A 23,428-nucleotide genomic window follows, 5' to 3' on the forward strand; every position below is an offset into this window, starting at 1 on the left:
CTATGTCTCTATCTCTATCGCTCTCTCTATCGCTATCTCTCTCTCTCTATCGCTATCTTTATCTCTCTCTATGTCTCTATCTCTATCTCTATCTCTCTCGCTATCTCTCTCTCTCTCTCTCTCGCTATTTCTCTATCTCTCTCTCTATCTCTCTCTCTCTATCGCTATCTTTATCTCTCTCTCTCTATCGCTATCTTTATCTCTCTCTCTCTATCGCTATCTCTCTCGCTATCTCTCTCGCTATCTCTCTCTCTCTCTATCGCTATTTCTCTCTCTCTCTCTATCTCTCTATCACTATCTCTATCTCTCTCTCTATCGCTATCTCTCTCTCTAGCTCTCTCTCTATCTCTATCTCTCTTTCTATCTCTCTCTCTCTCTCTCTCTCTCTCTCTCTCTCTCTCTCTCTCTCTCTCTGTATCTCTGTATCTCTCTCTCTGTATCTCTCTCTCTCTAGCTATCTCTAGCTATCTAAAAAATTTAAATTTAAAAATTTATCCATCCATCCATCCATCCATTTACCCACATGTCCACTCAGGGCTGTCGAGTGTCGTCACGTCTGCACCTCAGCTCTAGTATTCCGTCGCTTTGTCCGCCAACCTGTGAGCGCCGTCGTCCTCCAAAGCCAGCGTGAGACACCCGAGTGGGTTCCGCTCTGCCGTGAAGCAGCCATGCCGCCTTCGCCGGGGGGCATCCTGACCTGCCCGTCTGCCGTGTTATTTCAGGACGTGTTGACGTTGGGACCTGTGTGAAGGTGCCCGGTGGGTGGATGTATGGTAGAGGCGCGGCTATATGTGGCAGCGCTGACAGTAAGATGGATGGTCCAAGGTGCTCGCCCAAGCCGAGGGAGCCCCGCTGACCCGTCTTCCCCGCTTCAGCCATCACCGCTGACGAATGGCCTCACTCGTGCGTAGATGGGAGACTGCTGAGTCCGACTCGGGAAGCGGCCATGTCTGGGGGGGTTGACATGGACCCGGGAGCTCTTCCCTAATCTGGGGGGGATAGAGAAGAATGCTAGGTGTGTGCGTCGTAATGCCAGCCATCCTTTCGCTCCTTTACCCTCCCATTTGTCTTGTGTCATGTACTTCCTGTCGTGGGAATGTTGGCTCACGGTGCCTTCAAGGCTTCAAGACAAAGGTAACTCTACACATTTGACGCAAGGTGTAGCGCTTCTTTCTATGTTGCTATGTGAAATCAACGGAAGGAAGTGCCGCTCACTGCCAAAGGAAACGTGCACCATCTTTCTCTTTTTCATTGTTGTAAAGATATACAAACAGATAAAAAAGGCTTTATTAAAACACCTTCAAAAAGCTCCAAGAGGGTTTTCTAGCCATGCTGTTAGCATGCAGTAACGGGTACATTCATGATAACATGTGCGTCTATCAACTTAACAAATCAATCCATTATTAACATTATTAATTGGATTAACCCTGGATTAACTGACGTGCCTTTGTGTTACCTTTGGCTAGTGAGACTTTGTGAGGCTAGCTGGTCTGGCGAGGTGTCACTACGCCAGTAATGTAGTTATTGGGCATAACAATGTTCATAACAATGTTGTTTGGGCGAGAGGCAGGGTCCACCCGCCAGCCAATCACAGGGCACATATAGACAAACAACCATTCACACTCACATTCATACCTATGGACCTATGGACAATTTGGAGTCGCTAATTAACCTAGCATGTTTTTGGAATGTGGGAGGAGAACCCTAACCGTAGAAACGGGGAGAACATGCAAACTCCACAGGGTGGAATCGAACTCGGGTCTCCTAGTTGTGTGGCCTGCCCGCTAACCACTCGAAAAACTGGCAAATTTGAGCCGTCGTTTCCTAAAAAAACGGACAATGTGATGTTTTGCAATGACACGTGAACGCCTCGCAGCCTCGTTTTGACAGTCGCGGCTTCTCAAACTTTTTGCGCGCAGTAACACACATCTATGGTGCGTTCAAGGTTCACCAAAAACAGTGGGAAATCTCAACTCGGTAATCATAGAGACATAAAGGTATAAAAGGCGTCCGAGAACATGCAAACTCCACACAGAGATGGCCGAGGGTGGAATTGAACCCTGGTCTCCTAGCTGTGAGGTCTGCACGCTAACCACTCAACCCCCGTGCCGCCCAACAATAGTGTCGCTGTGGTTACTTAATATGCATCTCACATTATGGATATTGTTGAGGTTTTTTTCCCAGACGGCTTTACAGACGGAATAAGTAACACCCGCAGGCTCTCATCCGCTTAAACCTGACTCACTTTAGAACCTGGCCTGCTGTCTGGACGCTCTCTACGGCCGCGCTCCGTTATCTCTGGCAGCACGGCGCTGCTCTGTTGGTCCTGGAGGAGGGATCACAGCGTGGGAGTGGAGATGCCAGAGGGTTTGTTGCGGCACGCGGCCTTCCATAGGTGGTGATTAAAAGCAGGATGGATGCGGGTGCAGGGTGAGAACGTATCCACAGGTTGGGAGGCGGAGTCAACATCTGCGACCGATGCAGAAAGCTCCCACGATGCCACCATTACAAAAACATTTAGGGATACAATAAAGATGTATATGCTTTGGCATATTAATGATAACGCATGATAAGCTATAGAACCAACACGCCCTGATGTGCATTGATTTATTCATTATTGTGACAGGCCTAGTGTACGAAAACCAGGTCAAAATTTGGGGGAAAATTTTTGGTTTGAGTGCTTATCTGCTGTTATATGTTTGTTTGTTACAGTGCAAAATAAATCTTAAGTTCTGAACGTATTTTGATGAAAAATTCTGGAATATAAATTTTGGGGGTAATCCGGATAGGACCATTTTCAGCATTTGTGTATATAGCGCCACAAAAAACTGGTCGGTTAGCATTTTTTTTGTGAGTTTACTACTTTAATTTTTTTTTTTTCAATGAAACATAAACATAATCCAATGTAGGACAATCTATGCTAAGCTATCTGAACAAAGCATCTACATCAGGGGTCTCAAAGTCAATTTACCTGGGGGGCACTGGAGTTTGGGTCTGGGCAAGGCTGGGCCGCATCAGGTTTTCCAAAAAAAAACCAAAAAACGCATTTATTAAAAACAGAAAAATACACAAACTTTTTCAGTGCTTTGGTTCCGATTTTCGACAATAAAAGCTCTGATAAAACATTCCACTGTTCTCAAATATCTTTCTGCACAAAATAAGATGAAAAATAAACAAATCAAGAATAAAGAAAATCAATCAGTAATAAATAAATATAATAATAATAATAAAACAGCAAATAATAAAAACTTAAGAAACCACATATAGTCGGTGGGTAGACAAATTATTTTTTTCAGATTAAAATGAACAAAGTATTATTAGAGCCCTGTAGACATGACAAAACACGACTATAGTCACATTTATACTCTTTTTATTTACAACATATTGCGCAACTGCAGGGTCTTGAGACACATGCTAACTCACAAACTAGAGAACTAGCGACCTAAACGGTAGCCTTCAAGTTATTTCCTTTAAACTTAAATAGCCAAAAACTTACCACTTCCACACGGATAGGGAGGATAACTATTAACAGTTATTTAACCTTTAACATGAACATTAATCAAATGTAATATTTTTTTCTGGGTACATGATACCATACAGCATCCATATCAAACTAACATTAAACTTTCATATCAAGGCGGGGGCCTCAAACTCGTGTCCTGTGGGCCACATTTGACACGCGGGCCGTCTGTCTGATCTACATTCTAGCTTCATGTTATAGGTGACAAAGCAAGTTAGTGTGAAATATGAATTAATACATTCAGAATTGGGCTGCACGGCGGATAGCGTGGTTAGCGCGCAGGCCACACAGCTAGGAGACCCGAGTTTGATTCCGCCCCTTGGGGCATCTCTGTGTGGAGTTTGCATGTTCTCCCCGTGCATGCGTGGGTTTTCTCCGGGTACTCCGGTTTCCTCCCACATTCCAAAAACATGCTAGGTTAATTAGCGACTCCAAATTGTCCATCGGTATGAATGTGAGTGTGAATGGTTGTTTGTCTATATGTGCCCTGTGATTGGCTGGCCACCAGTCCAGGGTGTACCCCGCCTCTCGCCCGAAGACAGCTTGAATAGGAGTTAGCATTTTTTAAAGTCATTCAAACCCTCTGGTCCAGGTTTCAGTTTAAGACCACCTGGGTGCTCTCACATTGATCCGTCATGATCCCAGATGCTTCAGATGAACAACAAATCATAACACACTGGTAAACGTGTGCTGTTTTGCAGCTGCTGAGGTCCATTTAGCGCACGCTGACCTTGCAGAGTCGACCTTGAACCTGTACAGTACACGTGCCTTGTTCATGCCAGGTGTCCTTTTCTTTTTTTTTATCATCTTCCAATAAAGCTCTCAAGTTAATGACCAAGAGCCTCCATCTTTGTAGCATGCCAGTAAAAGCACCACAAGGTCTTTGTCCTTGCACCCCCCCCCCCATTCCTTTTCCTGACCCCGCACATTTCAGGCGGCGGAGCACAAACCCGTGTCGCCTGTGCATGACCGTAAAAGCTTATGGCGGCCATCTCCACGGCCCATCTACCCGGCTGTAAACACAGCCGTGGCTGACCTGGGGGGGTGATGAGCGGAGGCGGAGATGTGGCCGTGAAACGAGGGACAGATGATCCTCCTACAGGGTGGACGCTCCCAGTCACCCTCTGCTACCCTTGTTATCCCCTTTTATCACTCTTGTACTGCCTGTGTGTGTGTGTGTGTGTGTGTGTGTGCGCCATGAAGAGGATGATGGCTGAAGCTGTGCCTGGGATGTCATTTATCTTTCTCTTCATAGAATACAGTAAAAATGGGCATATTTCACACATAGTGGCAAGTGGCGATTAGTCATGATTAATTAGAAATCTGTGATTAATTTGATTACACTTATGAATCATCAGACAGCCCTAATGTTTAGATCAGGGGTCTCAAACATGCGGCACTAGTTTGAGGCCCCCGTCTTGATATGAAAGTTTAATGTTAGTGCGGCCCGCGCTGGACTGGTAGCCAGCCAATCACAGGGCACATATAGACAAACAACCATTCACACTCACATTCATACCTATGGACAATTTGGAGTCGCTAATTAACCTAGCATGTTTTTGGAATGTGGGAGGAAACCGGAGTACCCGGAGAAAACCCACGCATGCACGGGGAGAACATGCAAACTCCACACAGAGATGCCCAAGCGGCGGAATCAAACTCGGGTCTCCTAGCTGTGTGGCCTGCGCGCTAACCACGCTATCCGCCATGCAGCCCAATTCTGAATGTATTAATTCATATTTCACACTAACTTGCTTTGTCACCTATAACATGAAGCTAGAATGTAGATCAGTCACGCGGCCCACGTGTCAAATGTGGCCCGCAGGACACTAGTTTGAGGCCCCCGCCTTGATATGAAAGTTTAATGTTAGTTTGATATGGATGCTGTATGGTATCATGTACCCAGAAAAAATTATTACGTTTGATTAATGTTCATGTTAAAGGTTAAATAACTGTTAATAGTTATCCTCCCTATCCGTGTGGAAGTGGTAAGTTTTTGGCTATTTAAGTTTAAAAGGAAATAACTTGAAGGCTACCGTTTAGGTCGCTAGCTCTCTAGTTTGCGAGTTAGCATGTGTCTCAAGACCCTGCAGTTGCGCAATATGTTGTAAAAAAAAAGAGTATAAATGTGACTATAGTCGTGTTTTGTCATGTCTACAGGGCTCTAATAATGCTTTGTTCATTTTAATCTGAAAAAAATAATTTGTCTACCCGCCAACTATATGTGGTTTCTTAAGTTTTTATTTGTCGTTTTATTATTATTATTATATTTATTTATTTATTACTGATTGATTGATTTTCTTTATTCTTGATTTGTTTATTTATTTTTCATCTTATTTTGTGTAGAAAAATAAAAAGTAAGATATTTGAGAACAGTGGAATGTTTTATCAGAGCTTTTCTTGTATAAAATCGAAACCAAGGCAAAGTTTATTCATTTTTTTGTTTTTAATAAATGCGTTTTTTTTTGAAAACCTGATGCGGCCCAGTCTCGCCCAGACCCTAGCTCCAGTGGGCCCCAAGTAAATTGAGTTTGAGACCCCTGGTTTAGATGTTTTGTCGGTAATTAACATGATTATGAATGAAAACAAAAAAAACTGAGTTATTAGGACAAGCACACAAATCCGTCTTGCGCAACTAAGGATGCTCTTTGTTTTATTTCCCCCGGCACGTTGCCTTCAGGGACATCATGATCACCCACTTTGAGCCGTCCATCTCCTACGAAGGCCTGTACGGGGAAGTCAAGGACATGTGTTCCATGGACAACGACCAGCTCTTCACCATGAAGTGGATCGACGAAGAAGGTGTGTGTGAGCATATCATATGCATATATAAAACACATTAACACACACACACACAGGCGCCATCTTTTCCACCCAGACGGTCCCTACTTGTCACCCGTATTTTGTCGGGCGGCGGAGCTGTCTGTCGGATCAGGTCATCCTGCCCAGACTAATTATCCTCAACCGCATTTAGAATCACCACCTTCCTTAGCCGCTTGACTGTCGCGCTCGTCAGAGGAGAGCATGCGGCAGACGGCGTCCTCCTTAAGATGACGATGATGAAAATATGTAATAATATACCTCATTCTAAATTAATGAATTGTACTTTTAGGATATGCTTTTCATATCACACTGCTCAACTCACCTCTGTGTGGGTGGCATCAAATCAGTCGGCAGCGTTTGGCGGCAGTGGTTGTCCACTCTTGAGCCAAATCAGCCAAATTCCTAGGACAGGGTTAAATTATTTATGATAAATAATTGTATACTTAAAGATCCTCTGATCTACTGCAATAGAGTTATAATAATACCTGTTAACATATAATTGGTAAAAAGTCGCAAGCTCTAAATAAGCCAAAGCCTTTAATGTCTTATGGCTCTTGCGGTACTTGCTAGTTAATTGGCAACTGTAAACACAACATGCCCATACCATACTACTCATTAGTCATGCGAACTTGGTCGAATATTGCACAGAGACAGCCGTTAATCGAAGTTAACTGGTTCCAGACCAGAAGCCGATAAGTGAATTTCCTTGAAGTAGGATTCATTGCTAATACATTGAATATTTTCATAGTTAAGTGTTAACGTCTTTCTAAATACAGTAAAGTCTCGTTATATCGATATTCTCGGGAGTCGGAAAAAATACCGATATAACCGGACTATCCATATATCCGATCCTGCACCGAACTGCATTAAAAGTGGGCGGATCTTTGATATGGCATGTAATTTTCTCCTTGAGTTCATGGATTGCGTATCTAGCATGCTTTTGTACTACAATAAATTTTGTACTACAGTAAATAAAAATAAACTTACGCTGTAGTGATTACCGGTTACCGGGACATAATTCACCCCGGAACTATCGATAGGGAAGGTGTTGCCACCCGGAGGGGTAGGCGCGAGGGACGGGTGTTTTCCGCTGTGTGTGCTGCACTCTGGTGGTGGAAGTGTGAAAAATAAAGTTGACTGGAAGCAGCCGTTCGCCGTGTTCTTTTTTGGTATTGAAATCCTTAAGCAAAGATTGATTTAAGCTGCTTTTGTATCGATATAAGCAGACCAAATTGGCTGGCGGGAGATGAAAAGGGCATCCTAGTAACCGGATTATCATAATAACCGTGTATCGTACTAACGGAGCTAATTATATCATAAAAGACTAGAAATTTGCCAGGAAATGAAAATAGTATCGTAATAAGTAGTAATTCGTTTTAACCGATATCGATATAACAAGACTTTACTGTATGGTTTTTAACATTCTTTAGAGCGCATGCTCCGGGATTAGCTGCAATAGACAACCACCGTATTAAAATATAGCATTTTGTGGAGCGAACTACAGTAAACCTTGGATATATCGGACTCGGATATATCAGAAATTTGCTCACAACGGACAGATAAAAAAAGAACCGATTTTTCCGTAATGCATTTCCAATAAAAATTCATTGCATATATCGGATTTTTTTATAACGGATTTCGCCGATTTCGGACAAAATCTCCAGTCCCGTTCCAATTTCCCTCGCATATATCGGATGGCCGCATTGTGGCGCGGGCCGTATTCAAACACTTGGCGGGCCGGATGTGGCCCCCGGGCCGTAGTTTGCCCACCCCTGTCTTAACCTCACTATTGGAAATAACGTAGGCCTGACGGGCGTAACAGGGCCTAGCTTAATTAACAATTTGTTATGCTCAGAGTCCAATAAAGTTAAATTCTCATTACCTTACGTCTCTTTTCATTGCCCAGTCCAGGTACATTGGAAACATAGTCAAGGAAGTGCCTTTTTATAACGGATAAAATCCGATTTACACATATACCGGATATAAATCCGATATATGCGTAAAACGGACATTTTCCGGTATACGCATATAACAGATTTCGCTTATATCGGACAAAACCAGTGGGAACAATTGAATCCGATATATCCGAGGTTTAGTGTAGTTAGCCTCCAATTTCTATACATGAGAAAGGGTTTCAAATGGAGCGGGGAAGAAGAAGCCAAAAACTTACCACTTCCACATGAAAAGGGAGGAGGACTTGTTTTCACTATGTAATGTCGGACATGCTATGACTGACTCCACGCAGTGTGAAGGTAATCTAATTACCTTAATGTCATCTCTCATCAATGACGAGAAGAAGAAAGAAGAAGAAAAAAAAAGATGACGATGAAAAATGTATCTTCATTAACTTTTGTACAAAACCAGCAAAATGTTGGCTAACCCTGGGGGACATTGGGTTGGAAATGCAGGACATGAGCTGTGCAATCAAATGTGGCTTTTCCGTCATTATTTGTGCTAGTTGATATGGAGGTTAGCATGTAGGCCACACAGTTGGGAGATGGGGAAGACCTGGGTTGGAATTTCCGCTTGGTGCATGTTCTCCATGTGCATGGCTTTTCTCCGGGTACTTTGTTTTACTGCCACATTCTAAAAACACGATAATCGAGAAGCAGTGGGCTAGGTTTTGGATGAAAGTGCACTTCCTGGACTCCCCCACTAGGTAGCGCTACTACTTCAGGTGTGCTTTGGGATGCATTCATCCATTCATTCATTTTCTACCGCTTTTCCTCACGAGGGTCGCGGGGGATGCTGGAGCCTATCCCAGCTGTCTTTGGGCGAAGGCAGGGTACACCCTGGACTGGTGGCCAGCCAATCACAGGGCACATATAGACAAACAACCATTCACACTCACATTCATACCTATGGACAATTTGGAGTCGCTAATTAACCTAGCATGTTTTTTGGAATATGGGAGGAAACCGGAGTACCCGGAGAAAACCCACGCATGCACGGGGAGAACATGCAAACGCCACACAGAGATGCCCAAGGGGCGGAATCAAACTCGGGTCTCCTAGCTGTGTGGCCTGCGCCCTAACCACGCCATCCGCCGTGCAGCCCAATTATGAATGTATTAATTCATATTTCACACTAACTTGCTTTGTCACCTATAACATGAAGCAGGAATGTAGTTCAGACACGCGGCCAACGTGTCAAATGTGGCCCGCAGGACACTAGTTTGAGGCCCCCGCCTTGATATGAAAGTTTAATGTTACTGCGGCCCGCGCAAGTTTGATATGGATGCTGTATGGTATCATGTACCCAGAAAAAATTATTACGTTTGATTAATGTTCATGTTAAAGGTTAAATAACTGTTAATAGTTATCCTCCCTATCCGTGTGGAAGTGGTAAGTTTTTGGCTATTTAAGTTTAAAGGAAATAACTTGAAGGCTACCATTTAGGTCGCTAGCTCTCTAGTTTGGAGTCGCCAATTAACCTAGCATGTTTTTGGAATATGGGAGGAAACCGGAGTACCCGGAGAAAACCCACGCATGCACGGGGAGAACATGCAAACTCCACACAGGGATGGCCGAGGGTGGAATTGAACCCTGGTCTCCTAGCTTTGAAGCATGAGCAGTGAATGAAGGAAAATGACGCCATTGCATCCTCCTGGCAGGCGACCCGTGCACCGTGTCGTCTCAGCTGGAGCTGGAAGAAGCGCTGCGTCTCTACGAGCTCAACAAAGACTCGGAGCTCATTATCCACGGTGAGCCCTTCCAGTTTTCCCTTTTGCGCCATTCCCAGCACAAAAATAGCGGTAGTAGTATCGGAGGTCATGTTTGTTGTTCCGATATATAGAAGTAGCACTCTCAGAAATCGGCTATAAAGGCATGGAAGCCCTCTGGGTCTGATATTCACACCCGTCATCGGACACGGGTGGTGCTGTTGGTGTAGAATTAGTAAGTTTATCAAATATATGCATGTCAACTTCAACCAAAGACGAGCATGCTCAGTACAACACAACATTCAGGAAGTGCTGTTGTCTAGGACAGTGATTTTCAACCACTGTGCCGCGGCACACTAGTGTACCTTGAGAAACCGTCAGGTATGCCATAAGGAATTATCCAATATCACTTTTTATAATTAACATTTATTAATCATCATTTGCAAATTTTATGTCAATAGTATACATGGACCCAAATATTACAATTGCATTTGGTTTATTTGCTCAAACGGAAAGAATTGAACAGGGATGGAATATTCCTATAACCAATCCAATTGAGGTATCTTGTACCCGCTCAAACGGAAAGCTGTCAGGGTGCGTTCTTCTTCGTGGTGTTTTTCTTCTTCTGTTGTTTATTGGCGGTTGGGAAGCAGCTTTCCTGTTTAAATTGATCCCGGGTGCGCTCTTTCAGCGCATGCTCAGATATGACAGAACACGCAGATCCAGACTGGCAATACGGAGTTATTCCAACAAGTGAAAGAAAAACTTTAAGAAGCCGGTATCACGTGATGTTGATGTTTACGTTTTACTGGGCATGCCCTATTGACTATTCTGTTTGAAAAAAAAATCAAGCTAATTCTATTACTTGTGAAAACGCGCCCTTGATGTGATTCAACAGTTGGGGGGGGGGGTGTATCGCGACTGCGTGTGTTGTGGGGTCCTCTGCTGCCGGGGCAATACAAAGCTGCAGTAAGCAATACGGATGCCTGACTGTAAATCATGCGGTGAAAAAAAATATATCGGCGAATCCGCGCGTGTAGCGGCCGATACCGATTCAAGGAAAAAACACAAATATCGGCCCGATATATCGGTCGATCCTTACTGTTGTCTACTTCACTTTTGATATCCAGTGATATGCAAAGCTTTGGGCACCCAATGACATTTTCCATCATTTTCATTCATAAATCATTGAGTGGTTACAAATCCACAATTTTATTTGAATGTGTGAAGTACTAGTAGTAGTAATCTGTGTTCCATATACCCAGTACCCGGGTAGATGGAGGTATTCAGATCAACAAAAGGATAGGGGTGCCCACATTTTCATTAGCTTTTCTTTAGTTTTTTCACCAAACTCTCACAATGGCAGCATGCACGTGTCCCTAATGAAGCGTCCAGTATGGCTGCTCGTTACGTTCCCGCTACAAACACAGAGGAGGCGTCGTGATGCGCCAACACCTTCAACAGCTACGTCGCTGTCTATTCCCGCGCTTGACAAAGAATGGCGTGCAAGCAGAGGTCAGAGAGCGTCGCAGAGCCATATAAAACGTTTGATTGACAGGCAGGGGTGCGTACCACCGGGGGGTAGTGTTGACAGGGCGGTTGATGTTAAGTTTTAATCAAATCAGAGGCGGCGAGGGGACCGAGAGTGCAGCATATGCCTGCATGGCGGTGGAGGAGGGGACGGGGAAGAGACGAACGCGACAGTACGGCAGGGGGTCGCCAGGTTCCACTTGCTAATGAGCTTCTCGGCCGCGGCCCACGCCTCGCCTCTGACTCACACTGCCCCTGGTCTTTTTCTCACACACACACACACACACACACACACACACGCCTCCTCCGTAAGGTCATGTTTGTGTGGCACAGCAACATGGTGAATGTCAGACCCTGGGGGCGACATGCGTTTGCTACAGGTGGTCTTGACTGCCTCCCTGATGAAGAGAAAAAGAGGTGAAATCACGCTTCTTTTCCACTCCCACCAGTGTTCCCATGTGTGCCAGAGAAACCCGGCATGCCGTGTCCTGGCGAAGACAGTAAGTTATTATTTTTTTTTTTTTTTTTTTGCTTTCTACTTGATTTTGTCCCCAATTTTCAGAAAAGGCGCTTTTAAAGAAACTAACCTTACCTCTTTTCCCGCCTGGTAGAGTCCATATATCGGCGAGGAGCACGCCGCTGGAGGAAGCTCTACTACGCCAGCGGCCATGCCTTTCAGGCCAAACGCTTCAACAGGGTGCGACATGACATTCACTGATGTTAATCTGTGATGGTGGGGATGTCAGATCTTATTGCGGGACTGGGACATACACTCTCTGCTCTTTATGAAATTTTGGACACCTTATTTTACCCTGCCTGGGGCTGTCAATCTATTCAAATATTTAATCGTGATTAATCACACTTTTGGTTGTAGTTAACTCATAATTAATCAGATTGAATGGTAAAACAATCGCCCAGTTTTTGCTTATTTAATGTGAGCAGCGGTTTGTCCCGTTTTTTTTCACGGCCCTTAAATGCACCTTCTAACTTTGCACCACTATACTATGTGGGAATGCTTAAAGGTAAGATTTGAGAGTGCGACAGAGTGCTAATGTATGATGTTGAGGAAAAACAACATTGTAAAGTTTTCATTGGGGCGCTGCGATGACATCAGCCTCCCTCTGTTTTCCTCTGGCTTCCTCTGGTGGAACTGGGACGTACACTCTCCGCTCTTTATGATATTTTGGACACCTTATTGTACCCTGTGGGGCTGTCAATCTATTCAAATATTTAATCGTGATTAATCACATTTTAGTTGTTGTAGTTAACTCATAATTAATCACAGATTGAATGGTAAAATAATCCCCCAGTTTTTGCATATTTAATGTGAGCAGCGGTTTGTCCCATTTTGTTTGACAGTCCTTAAATGCACCTTCTAACTTTGCACCACTATACTATGTGGGAATGCTTAAAGGTAAGATTTGAGAGTGCTACAGAGTGCTAATGTATGATGCTGAGGAAAAACAACATTGTAAAGTTTTCATTGGGGCGCTGCGATGACATCAGCCTTCCTCTGGTGGAACTGGGACATACACTCTCCGCTCTTTATGATATTTTGGACACCTTATTGTACCCTGCCAGAAGTTTTCACTGGGGCTGTCAATCTATTCAAATATTTGATCGTGATTAATCACATTTTTTTGACTGTAGTTAACTCATAATTAATCACAGATTGAATGGAAAAATAATCCCCCAGTTTTTGCATATTTAATGTGAGCAGCGGTTTGTCCCATTTTGTTTCACGGTCTTTAAATGCACCTTCTAACTTTGCACCACTATAGTATGTGGGAATGCATAAAAGTAAGATTTGAGAGTGCTACAGAGTGCTAATGTATGATGTTGAGGAAAAACAACATTGCAAAGTTTTCATTGGGGCGCTGCGATGACATCAGCCTCCCTCTGTTTTCCTCTGGTGGACAGAGGCAGCATTGCAACACCATCCCCCCCATGTCCTCTAATGAAATGGTCTGAAACATGTTGTAATTTTTATTGTGGGACTGGGACATACACGCTCCGCTTTTTGATATTTTGGACACCTTATTGTACCCTGCCAGAAGGTTTCACTGGGGCTGTCAATCTATTCAAATATTTAATTGTGATTAATCACATTTTGGCTGTAGTTAACTCATAATTAATCACAGATTGAATGGAAAAATAACCCCCCAGTTTTTGCATATTTAATGTGAGCAGCGGTTTGTCCCATTTTGTTTCACGGTCCTTAAATGCACCACTATACGGGGTACGGGTACTATGTGGGAATGCATAAAGATAAGATTTGAGAGTGCTACAGAGCGCTAATGTATGATGTTGAGGAAAAACAACATTGTAAAGTTTTCATTGGGGGCGCTAATTTATTGTGAGCAGCGGTTTGTCCCATTTTGTTTGACGGTCCTTAAATGCACCTTCTAACTTTGCACAGACTACTATACTACGTATACAATGTGGGAATGCATAAAGGTAAGATTTGAGAGTGCTACAGAGCGCTAATGTATGATGTTGTGTTACTCAGACACAATTGCCATATGGTATTGTGTCTAACACATTCATTGGGGCGCTGCAATGACATCAGCCTCCCTCTGGGTTCTTCTGGTTCCCTCTGGTGGACAGACGCAGCATTGCAGCACCTTCCCCCCCATGTTCTCTGATGAAATTGTCTGAAACGTGTTGTAATTTTTATTTTGGGCAGAGAGCACATTGTGCCATCTGCACGGATCGAATCTGGGGTCTGGGCCGGCAAGGCTACAAGTGCATCAACTGCAAACTGCTGGTCCACAAGAAGTGCCATAAACTCGTCACCGTGGAGTGCGGCCGGCCAATGATCCAGGTGAGGGTGCGCTGCTCGTTAGCATCCTGGTTTTGATATCGTACTGTTCACACGCACTCATTGAATTCCGTGTGTCTGTGTGTTGTTTAGGAACCAATCATGCCCGGACAGCCGTCCAATCAGTTAGACCACACAGAACAGCCAGGTAGCGGTACCACCTCGTATAATGGACACAATCGTACCATTTTTCTCTAACCAAGCCAAAGGAGGGAATGATTCATTCCCGGCAGGGCCTGCGAACAAAGCGTGTGACTGTCTCTCACCTACTTTCCTCTCCTTGCTATTTTCTTGCCTCCCCCTCGCCTGCTGTCTGTCTCACACTCTTCCCTCGCTCCCTTCTTACGCAGGCCCTCAGAATAAAGACTCCAGAGAGAGCCTGACTTACGACGGCGAGGAGAAAGAGGTGAGGTGTATTATTTATATGTATTTATTTATTTATTTATTTTTAGCCAATCACGGGGTGACTCACGCTCTGCCAGGAGGGCTCGTTTTGTTGACAAATGCGTGGCGAATTCTCCAAAATATCGGAGCAGTGTCAAAGATGACCACACTTTAGGAAAAGTACAGTCAAAAAACCTGACTTCACAAAATAATGCAGGTGCATTGTGATGACGGTAATTATTGTCTTATTGTCAACATTTTAGCAGTAATGTATAATAAATAATAATCCCATAGCATCATAAAGCAATTGTCCCATTGGTTTGTGGCCATGAGCCCAAGATGACAGGTAGAAAGGCTTTCATTGTAATAACTGTAACACCTTTGTACAGGTAGAACTTCTGATACATTATTGGATCTCAGGAGATGGTGCTTTTTGCCGATACAAAACGGTAATGTGCCAGACTCTTTCAGAGGCACATAAAGAGGATATGCACTGTGTGTGTGTGTGTGTGATGGAGAGAGAGAGCATTCAGATGCAGGCACCGTTTGCAGCGCGGTACATATTGATTTCCTATGACCGAGCTAATAAAGTAACCTTTTATCATAGCTCTTAACACCAGAAGGCTGATTAATGGCTATAGTTTGGCCCTGGAGAGGCAGGAAGTGGGGGGGGGGTTGTCGGCTCTGCAGCATGATAGGAAAGGCGTACACACACGCAGATGCACCCAGATACAAGAGGGGCGAACCAGCCGCGATGCTATCTGTGGATGGATGGTGGGAACGACTGGCTTGGTTACTGCGAGGGAGGAAGATGGGTCGGCGTTGTCTGTAGTGCCCCGTCAAGGCAAGGCGAGTTTATTTCTAGAGCACCATCACCATCAAAGTGCTTTAAAGAAAACTTCATAAAAAAATTAATCCTTCTGAAATCACAAAATACAATTCCATATATCATTCAATAAAACAAAGAAAAAGCAAAAACATTATAAAAAAGAAGAGTGCAGATCAAATCCCTTCAGTTGCCATATGCACAGTTGAATAGAAGTGTTCCCAGCTTGGACTTGAACATTGCCAAAGTTGAGGATTGTGGAACATCTGGAAGACTTCCCCCGCAGGATGAAAACTAGAATCCTTCTGAAATCACGAAATACAGTTCCATATATCATTCCATAAAACAAAGAAAAAGCAAAAACATTATAAAAAAGAAGAGTGCAGATCAAATCCCTTCAGTTGCCATATGCACTGTTGAATAGAAGTGTTCCCAGCTTGGACTTGAACATTGCCAAAGTTGAGGATTGGGGAACATCTTTTGGAAGACTTCCTCCACAGGATAAAAAATAGAATCCTTCGAAAATCATGAAATACAATTTGATACATCATTCCATAAAACAAAGAAAAAGCAAAAACATTATAAAAAAGAAGAGTGCAGATCAAATCCCTTCAGTTGCCATATGCACAGTTGAATAGAAGTCTTACCAGCTTGGACTTGAACATTGCCAAAGTTGAGGATTGGGGAACATCTTTTGGAAAACTTCCCCCACAGGATAAAAAAATAGAATCCTTCGGAAATCATGAAATACAATTCGATACATCATTCCATAAAACAAAGAAAAAGCAAAAACATTATAAAAAAGAAGAGTGCAGATCAAATCCCTTCAGCTGCCATATGCACAGTTGAATAGAAGTGTTCCCAGCTTGGACTTGAACATTGCCAAAGTTGAGGATTGTGGAACATCTGGAAGACTTCCCCCGCAGGATGAAAAATAGAATCCTTCTGAAATCACAAAATACAGTTCCATATATCATTCCATAAAACAATGAAAAAGCAAAAACATTATAAAAAAGAAGAGTGCAGATCAAATCCCTTCAGTTGCCATATGCACAGTTGAATAGAAGTGTTCCCAGCTTGGACTTGAACATTGCCAAAGTTGAGGATTGGGGAACATCTTTTGGAAGACTTCCCCCACAGGATAAAAAATAGAATCCTTCTGAAATCACGAAATACAGTTCCATATATCATTCCATAAAACAATGAAAAAGCAAAAACATTATAAAAAAGAAGAGTGCAGATCAAATCCCTTCAGTTGCCATATGCACTGTTGAATAGAAGTATTCCCAGCTTGGACTTGAACATTGCCAAAGTTGAGGATTGGGGAACATCTTTTGGAAGACTTCCCCCACAGGATAAAAAATAGAATCCTTCTGAAATCATGAAATACAATTCGATACATCATTCCATAAAACAAAGAAAAAGCAAAAACATTATAAAAAAGAAGAATGCAGATCAAATCCCTTCAGTTGCCATATGCACTGTTGAATAGAAGTGTTCCCAGCTTGGACTTGAACATTGCCAAAGTTGAGGATTGGGGAACATCTTTTGGAAGACTTCCCCCACAGGATAAAAAATAGAATCCTTCGAAAATCATGAAATACAATTTGATACATCATTCCATAAAACAAAGAAAAAGCAAAAACATTATAAAAATTTGGAAGACTTCCCCCACAGGATAAAAAATAGAATCCTTCGAAAATCATGAAATACAATTTGATACATCATTCCATAAAACAAAGAAAAAGCAAAAACATTATAAAAAAGAAGAGTGCAGATCAAATCCCTTCAGTTGCCATATGCACAGTTGAATAGAAGTGTTCCCAGCTTGGACTTGAACATTGCCAAAGTTGAGGATTGTGGAACATCTGGAAGACTTCCCCCACAGGAGACCACTACCTGAGCATTCCCAGAGCTGGAGATGATTTATGTGCCATCTCTAACTAACATGGCAGAGATGTACTTTGGCCATCTAACCCGTGAAGAGACAAGCAGAGCTGTTTTAAAGTCTATTCTGTCAGCCACAGGAAGCCAATGCGGAGATCCGAATCCTGGACTAATATGCTCCTGTTTTCTGGATCTAGACAGGACTCGAGCAGCAGCCTTATGAATGTACTGCGGTTGGTTTAGATGAGAAGGCCGTTGGGGGACAAAGGCAGGAATTACCGTATTTTCTGGACTATAAGTCGCTCCGGAGTATAAGTCACACAAGGCCGAAAATGCATAATTGGGTAGAAAAAAAACACACATAAGTCGTACTAGAGCAGGGGTCTCAAACACGCGGACCGCGGGCCAAATGTGGCCCGCAGGACACTAGTTTGAGGCCCCCGCCTTGATATGAAAGTTAATGTTAGTGCGGCCCGCGCAAGTTTGATATGGATGCTGTATGGTATCATGTACCCAGAAAAAATTATTATGTTTAATTAATGTTCATGTTAAAGGTTAAATAACTGTTAATAGTTATCCTCCCTATCCGTGTGGAAGTGGTAAGTTTTTGGCTATTTAAGTTTAAAGGAAATAACTTGGTGGGTAGACAAATTATTTTTTCCAGATTGAAATTAACAAAGCATTATAAGAGCCCTGTAGACATGACAAAACACGACTATAGTCACATTTATTGTTTATTTTATTTATTTACAACATATTGCGCAACTGCAGGGTCTTGAGACACATGCTAACTCGCAAACTAGAGAGCTAGCGACCTAAACGGTAGCCTTCAAGTTATTTCCTTTAAACTTAAATAGCCAAAACCTTACCACTTCCACACGGATAGGGAGGATAACTATTAACCTTTAACATGAACATTAATCACACGTAATAATTTTTTTCTGGGTACATGATACCATACAGCATCCATATCAAACTTGCGCGGGCCGCACTAACATTAAACTTTCATATCAAGGCTGGGGCCTCAAACTAGTGTCCTGCGGGCCACATTTGGCCCGCGGGTCGCGTGTTTGAGACCCCTGGGTTAGACACTATTACCTTGATTTTGGCAATGTTTTTTTAAGTGCTAATAATGTATAATTTAAATTTCATGTCTACATTAACAAATGTAACCGTTGAGTCGTGTCCAATTAATAGGTGTTGCTTGTGAACTGTATCCAATGGTTCAGTTTTTAAAATATATCCCCTTTGAGTCATATCGTACCCCATGTATCTAAAGGCTCATCGAATCGCTAGTCACCAAGAGTATATCCCTAATCATAAATGTACAAGTTGTACTGTATGTACGGATCCAGTCATTACTTCAATTGACAGCCTTGATACACAAAAGTGCTCAGGGAGAGGTCACTGCACGCCAGATTGTCACTTCCTGTCATCTTATTCACCAACGTGCCGCCACCCATCTTTCTCTCCTCAGGCGCGGAACAGCCGAGACACGGGCAAGTCGCCTTCCAGCCTGGGCCTGGCCGACTTCGACCTGCTGCGGGTGATCGGGCGCGGCAGCTACGCCAAAGTGCTGTTGGTGCAGCTGAAGAAGACGGAACGCATCTACGCCATGAAGGTGGTTAAAAAGGAGCTGGTCAACGACGACGAGGTGAGCCACGGGAAATATGACATATTTATTACTAATTTTTTTGTTAACTTTTGATTAAATAAGGGCGGCACGGCGGTCGAGTGGTTAGCGCGCAGACCTCACAGCTAGGAGACCAGGGTTCAATTCCACCCTCGGCCATCTCTGTGTGGAGTTTGCATGTTCTTCCCGTGCATGCGTGGGTTTTCTCCGGGTACTCCGGTTTCCTCCCACATTCCAAAAACATGCTAGGTTAATTAGCGACTCCAAATTGTCCATAGGTATGAATGTGAGTGTGAATGGTTGTTTGTCTATATGTGCCCTGTGATTGGCTGGCCACCAGTCCAGGGTGTACCCCGCCTTTCGCCCAAAGACAGCTGGGATAGGCTCCAGCACCCCCCGCGACCCGCATGAGGATATGCCGTAGAAAATGGATGGATATTCATACTTGGCTGCACGGCAGTCGAGTGGTTAGCACACAGACCTCACAGCTAAGAGACTTAACCTAGCATGTTTTTGGAATGTGGGAGCAAACCGAAGTACCTGGAGAAAAACCCACGCATGCACGGGGAGAACATGCAAACTCCACACAGCGATGGCCAAGGGTGGAATTGAACCCTGGTCTCCTAGCTGTCTCCTAACCACTAGACCGCTGTGCCGCCCAGTATGCTAACATTAGCAATATAAATATGTACATAAAATAACCCAATGCCAGTCCAGGGTGTACCCCGCCTCTCCCCCGTCCAAAAACATGCTAGGTTAATTAGCGACTCCAAATTGTCCATAGGTATGAATGTGAGTGTGAATGGTTGTTTGTCTATATGTGCCCTGTGATTGGCTGGCGGGTGGCCCGAAGACAGCTGGGATAGGCTCCAGCACCCCCGCGACCCTTGTGAGGATAAGCGGTAGAAAATGAATGAATGAATAACAATATTGGGGGAACTCTGGAGCTTCATAACGGGCCCCATTTTCTATGTACAGCATAGAAAGCAATGGAGAACGCCTGGTGACCTGCACTGTGGTCACCTACAACGTGCAGGTATTTTCCAAAAGTTCGGAAGTGCTACTGTGTGTCATGTTGTGACCAGAGAAGATATTTAAAATGGAGTGTATGCGGTGTGACAGTTAGCTAATGCCTCCATCTAATTAGACCGAGCGGCGTTAGCAGTCAAGTCGCCGTGCAGGCGTATAATGATTGCAATTAGCACAATGAGCGGGCGCCGTTATTCTTAGCGCAACACACCCGCCCGCACATCCATCTGGGTGATGTCTCGTCGAGCGACAGACCGCTTTGACCCCATCAGCACTTCCAAGCAGGTGTAGATAAAGCATCATGTCTTCTGAAGAATTGATCGGCGGCGTACACGAGCGGCGGCGTAGCCGGCGGCGAGGCGAGTCGTTAGCCTTGATTAGACGCACTTAGCGTGATTGACAAATTGACAAGCGGCGGCCGATCGATGGCAGAAGTGTTTTGCTGCCCCCCCCCCCACCTCCCAAGTCCTCGTCAGTGCCGGTAGCGTAACATCAGCTCCTTTTTTTCACGGCGCTTATTCAGCTCGTTGAAGGCGTATCTCTCACATGGAAGTGTCTTCTTTCTTCTTCCAGGACATTGACTGGGTTCAGACGGAAAAACACGTTTTTGAGCAGGCCTCCAATCACCCCTTCCTGGTGGGCCTGCACTCGTGCTTCCAGACAGAAAGCAGGTGAGCGCAGAACACGGCGTTTTAACGCGCGCTTTTCTACATTTCTTAAGTCACTTTTGAACGTTTTTAATTGTCGCGCAAGTGTAAAAAGAAGCTGAGCATAAACGTACATGAATGCAGACCGCAGATAGAAGTCTTAAATACTATTTACAGCTCTGTACATGTTGATCATTTTGGACCATTTGTATTGAGTTGTGGTGTCCTATAGAGCAGCTACACACAATAACCAGCACACAAAGCTTTTTGCTTTTGATTTGTGCTTCCTGTCATTTATTGCACGGCCCATCTCCGGCCCGTCTCTGGGCATGCACACTCCAATGCATACAAAGTGCCTCCTAACAATGAGCCATATAAGGACGTCCGTCTCTCTGTGACATCACAAAGGGAACAGTTTTACCATGCCTTTTCAAACCTAGCGTTTTGAGCCATCCCAAACTTATTTTCGGGATCACTTCCAAATGCACAAAGCTCATTATCTGAAACTTTTACATCGTTTAACGCGATAATACTACATTCTAACTACATTCATAGGTCAGAAAAGTGGAAAAAGCACAATAGGTCCCCTTTAATGAGTTGAAAATGCTGTCTACACAGAAGCGATCACGGCTGCTGTCGAAAGCAGAAGACGGACATATCTGAGGATTCATACGTTTCCTCTAAAAGATGACATACGGTGCGTGTAGCCCGCGTGGTCAAAACGCCGCTACGGCGTGGGACGTCACAAGTGAATCAGGCATTTTGATTAGTGATAGTTATGGGTAGAGAGGGGGGCGCTGACCATTTTTTTTAGATTGATGGTGTCATAATATGCAAATGAGATGAGTGAATGTCACCCATCACACACTTCGGGTCGTACGGCTGATTTTTCTCATTTACAGTATGCTTGTATCTCTAACCATTTTCAAGCTAGGAGTGTTTGAACTTGTCATATTCAAACTGACTATTTTCTTGAAATTGTTAAGTTGCTGTGTGACGAATGTAGTTTCTTTGTAAAGGTGTCTTTGAAAGATGACACACATGCATTTCTTTCTGAAATAAAGGAGATATCACAACGTAAATTAGAGTTTAGCAGCGGGATTTACAGTACCTGTGATCCAAGCGTAAAAAGAAGTTAACATAAAGTGAGGCGTGGCGTCGCGTCGATCATGCACGGTGCTTGAGAGTTGAGTGATTGGCTGATTTGACTGCATGATTCCTTCCCAGACTCTTCTTTGTCATCGAATACGTCAACGGCGGCGATCTCATGTTCCACATGCAGAGACAGAGGAAGCTTCCAGAGGAACACGCAAGGTAGGGAGGGGGGGGTGACTTTAGCATTTGACGTTAGCAACTTTCTCCATTGGGTGCTCCTGCCGCTTTGCCATGATGGAAGGTCGGACATCTTTGCTTTTTTTTAGGTTCTATTCGGCAGAGATCAGTCTGGCGTTAAACTACCTCCACGAGCGGGGGATCATCTACAGAGATCTGAAACTGGACAACGTGCTGCTGGATTCCGAGGGACATATCAAACTGACAGACTACGGCATGTGCAAGGTGCGGACGCGTTCACCCGTATGTTTGGATTAGGAATGTAAAAGAAAGCAAAGCTGACCTATTTATTCTCCGCTTTGTGCAGGAGGGTTTGAGACCGGGCGACACAACCAGCACTTTCTGCGGCACCCCCAATTACATCGCTCCTGAAATCCTGCGAGGAGAAGATTACGGTGAGTCAGGCCTTCAAAATAAGAGAAACGGCAGTAAAATACCACCACAGAATTCATTATTCCAGCTCCTGAAGCGGCAAAACAGCCCCGGACCATCACACTACCACCACCATATTTCATTCATTCACGAGGGTCGCGGGGGTGCTGGAGCCTATCCCAGCTGTCTTCGGGCGAGAGGCGGGGTACACCCTGGACTGGTGGCCAGCCAATCACAGGGCACATATAGACAAACAACCATTCACACTCACATTCATACCTATGGACAATTTGGAGTCGCTAATTAACCTAGCATGTTTTTGGAATGTGGGAGGAAACCGGAGTACCCGGAGAAAACCCACGCATGCACGGGGAGAACATGCAAACTCCACACAGAGATGGCCGAGTGTGGAATTGAACTCGGGTCTCCTAGCTGTGAGGTCTGCGCACTAACCACTAGACCGCCATGCAGCTATGTTAAAATATAATGTGCAAATATACCAGTGTACATTGACAGTTATGATGTCACTACCAACAGCACTAAATTCATCACATAGCAACTTAACACCCAAAAGGTGCACCTGATACAAACATGTATCAGGTGCACCCTGGACTGGTGGCCAGCCAATCACAGGGCACATATAGACAAACAACCATTCACACTCAGGAAACCGGAGTACCCGGAGAAAACCCACGCATGCACGGGGAGAACATGTAAACTCCACACAGAGATGGCCGAGGGTGGAATTGAACCCTGGTCTTCTCGCTGTGAGGTCCCCCACCATATTTGACTCTTCTTTTTCTGGCGATGGAATGGGGACACGCACCTTTCAGAAATTTTTGAGTATTATCCCAAAGGTCATCAAGATGTTTTCTGGCAAAATAGAGACCAGCCCTAATGTTCTTTTTGTTAAGCGTTTTTGTTTTTGTTTTTTTTAGCTTTTTAGCTTATGCCCAAGGTGTG

At 44.1% G+C, this 23,428-nt stretch overlaps 1 protein-coding gene across 1 annotated transcript in view; it reads left to right on the top strand.

Moving 5' to 3' along the window:
- prkci (protein kinase C, iota) overlaps nucleotides 1-23,428 on the top strand; it is a 32,933-nt gene that overhangs the window by 3,931 nt on the left and 5,574 nt on the right. The window contains exons 2-13 of the mRNA XM_058069144.2: nucleotides 6,201-6,322; nucleotides 9,957-10,046; nucleotides 11,984-12,034; nucleotides 12,146-12,231; nucleotides 14,221-14,358; nucleotides 14,449-14,503; nucleotides 14,706-14,761; nucleotides 18,930-19,106; nucleotides 20,688-20,785; nucleotides 21,989-22,075; nucleotides 22,183-22,318; nucleotides 22,401-22,488. Of these exons, the coding sequence (XP_057925127.1) occupies nucleotides 6,201-6,322; nucleotides 9,957-10,046; nucleotides 11,984-12,034; nucleotides 12,146-12,231; nucleotides 14,221-14,358; nucleotides 14,449-14,503; nucleotides 14,706-14,761; nucleotides 18,930-19,106; nucleotides 20,688-20,785; nucleotides 21,989-22,075; nucleotides 22,183-22,318; nucleotides 22,401-22,488 (1,184 nt within the window). The remainder of the gene's footprint in view (nucleotides 1-6,200; nucleotides 6,323-9,956; nucleotides 10,047-11,983; nucleotides 12,035-12,145; nucleotides 12,232-14,220; nucleotides 14,359-14,448; nucleotides 14,504-14,705; nucleotides 14,762-18,929; nucleotides 19,107-20,687; nucleotides 20,786-21,988; nucleotides 22,076-22,182; nucleotides 22,319-22,400; nucleotides 22,489-23,428) is intronic.

This window comes from Doryrhamphus excisus, linkage group LG6 (assembly GCF_037039965.1).
Source record: "Doryrhamphus excisus strain RoL-2023G ecotype Guam linkage group LG6, RoL_Dexc_Guam_v1.1, whole genome shotgun sequence".
Taxonomy (NCBI): domain Eukaryota; kingdom Metazoa; phylum Chordata; class Actinopteri; order Syngnathiformes; family Syngnathidae; genus Doryrhamphus; species Doryrhamphus excisus.